Source organism: Mesitornis unicolor, unplaced genomic scaffold (assembly GCF_000695765.1).
Source record: "Mesitornis unicolor isolate BGI_N332 unplaced genomic scaffold, ASM69576v1 scaffold22479, whole genome shotgun sequence".
Lineage (NCBI taxonomy): Eukaryota > Metazoa > Chordata > Aves > Mesitornithiformes > Mesitornithidae > Mesitornis > Mesitornis unicolor.
In genome coordinates this window covers 3,176-3,951 of record NW_010206842.1, presented here as the reverse complement: position 1 = coordinate 3,951, position 776 = coordinate 3,176, and the positions used below count along the sequence as shown (strand labels likewise).

Below are 776 nucleotides of genomic sequence, written 5' to 3'. Positions count from 1 at the left end.
TGGTGCTGAAGAAGCCGTCCCACTCCAAGCGGCCGTACAGCCCGGCCCAGTGGTTGTGCCGGTTGCCGGTGTGGGGCAGGCACCAAGGGATGAGGGTGTTGAACTGCCGGTCCGCGGGGTCGCAGGGCTTTCCTGGAAAGGTGGAGGAGGTGGGCAGCCACGGCCACTTTTGGGTGGCCACGGCCATTTTTGGGCAGCCACGGCCACTTCTTGAGCAGCCACGGCCACTTCTTCGGCAGCCACAGCTGTGTTTTGGGCAGCCACTACCATTTTTGGGCAGCCATGGCCACTTTTTGGGCAGCCACTACCATTTTTGGGCTGCTATCGCCAATTCTTGGGCAGCCACTACCATTTTTGGGCAGCCATGGCCACTTCTTGGGCAGCCATGGCCAATTTTGGGTGGTCACGGCCATTTTTAGGCAGCCATGGCCACTTCTTGGGCAGCCACAGCTGTGTTTTGGGCAGCCATGGCCACTTTTTGGGCAGCCACTACCATTTTTGGGCTGCTATGGCCAATTCTTGGGCAGCCACTATCATTTTTGGGCAGCCCCCCCCCGCCCTTTTCTGGACCACCCCCAGCCGTTTCTTGGGCAGTCATGGCCATTTTTGGGTGGCCATGGCCACATTTTGGGCAGTCACGGCCAATTTTGGGCAGCCATGGCCGTGTTTTGGGCAGCCATGGCCACTTTTGGGCAGCGATGCCCACTTTTGGGCAGCGATGGGCACATTCTGGGCAGCCACGGCCACATTTTGGGCTGCTATGGCCACTTCTTGGA

General features: G+C 59.4%; 1 protein-coding gene across 1 annotated transcript in view; it reads right to left on the bottom strand.

Annotated features, from left to right (window-relative positions):
* Positions 1-776, bottom strand: part of DNMT1 (DNA (cytosine-5-)-methyltransferase 1) — a gene marked incomplete at its 5' end in the record, with an annotated part of 4,214 nt that overhangs the window by 969 nt on the left and 2,469 nt on the right. Inside the window, one exon of the mRNA XM_010191929.1 lies at positions 7-132. Coding sequence (XP_010190231.1) covers positions 7-132 — 126 coding nt within the window. The remainder of the gene's footprint in view (positions 1-6; positions 133-776) is intronic.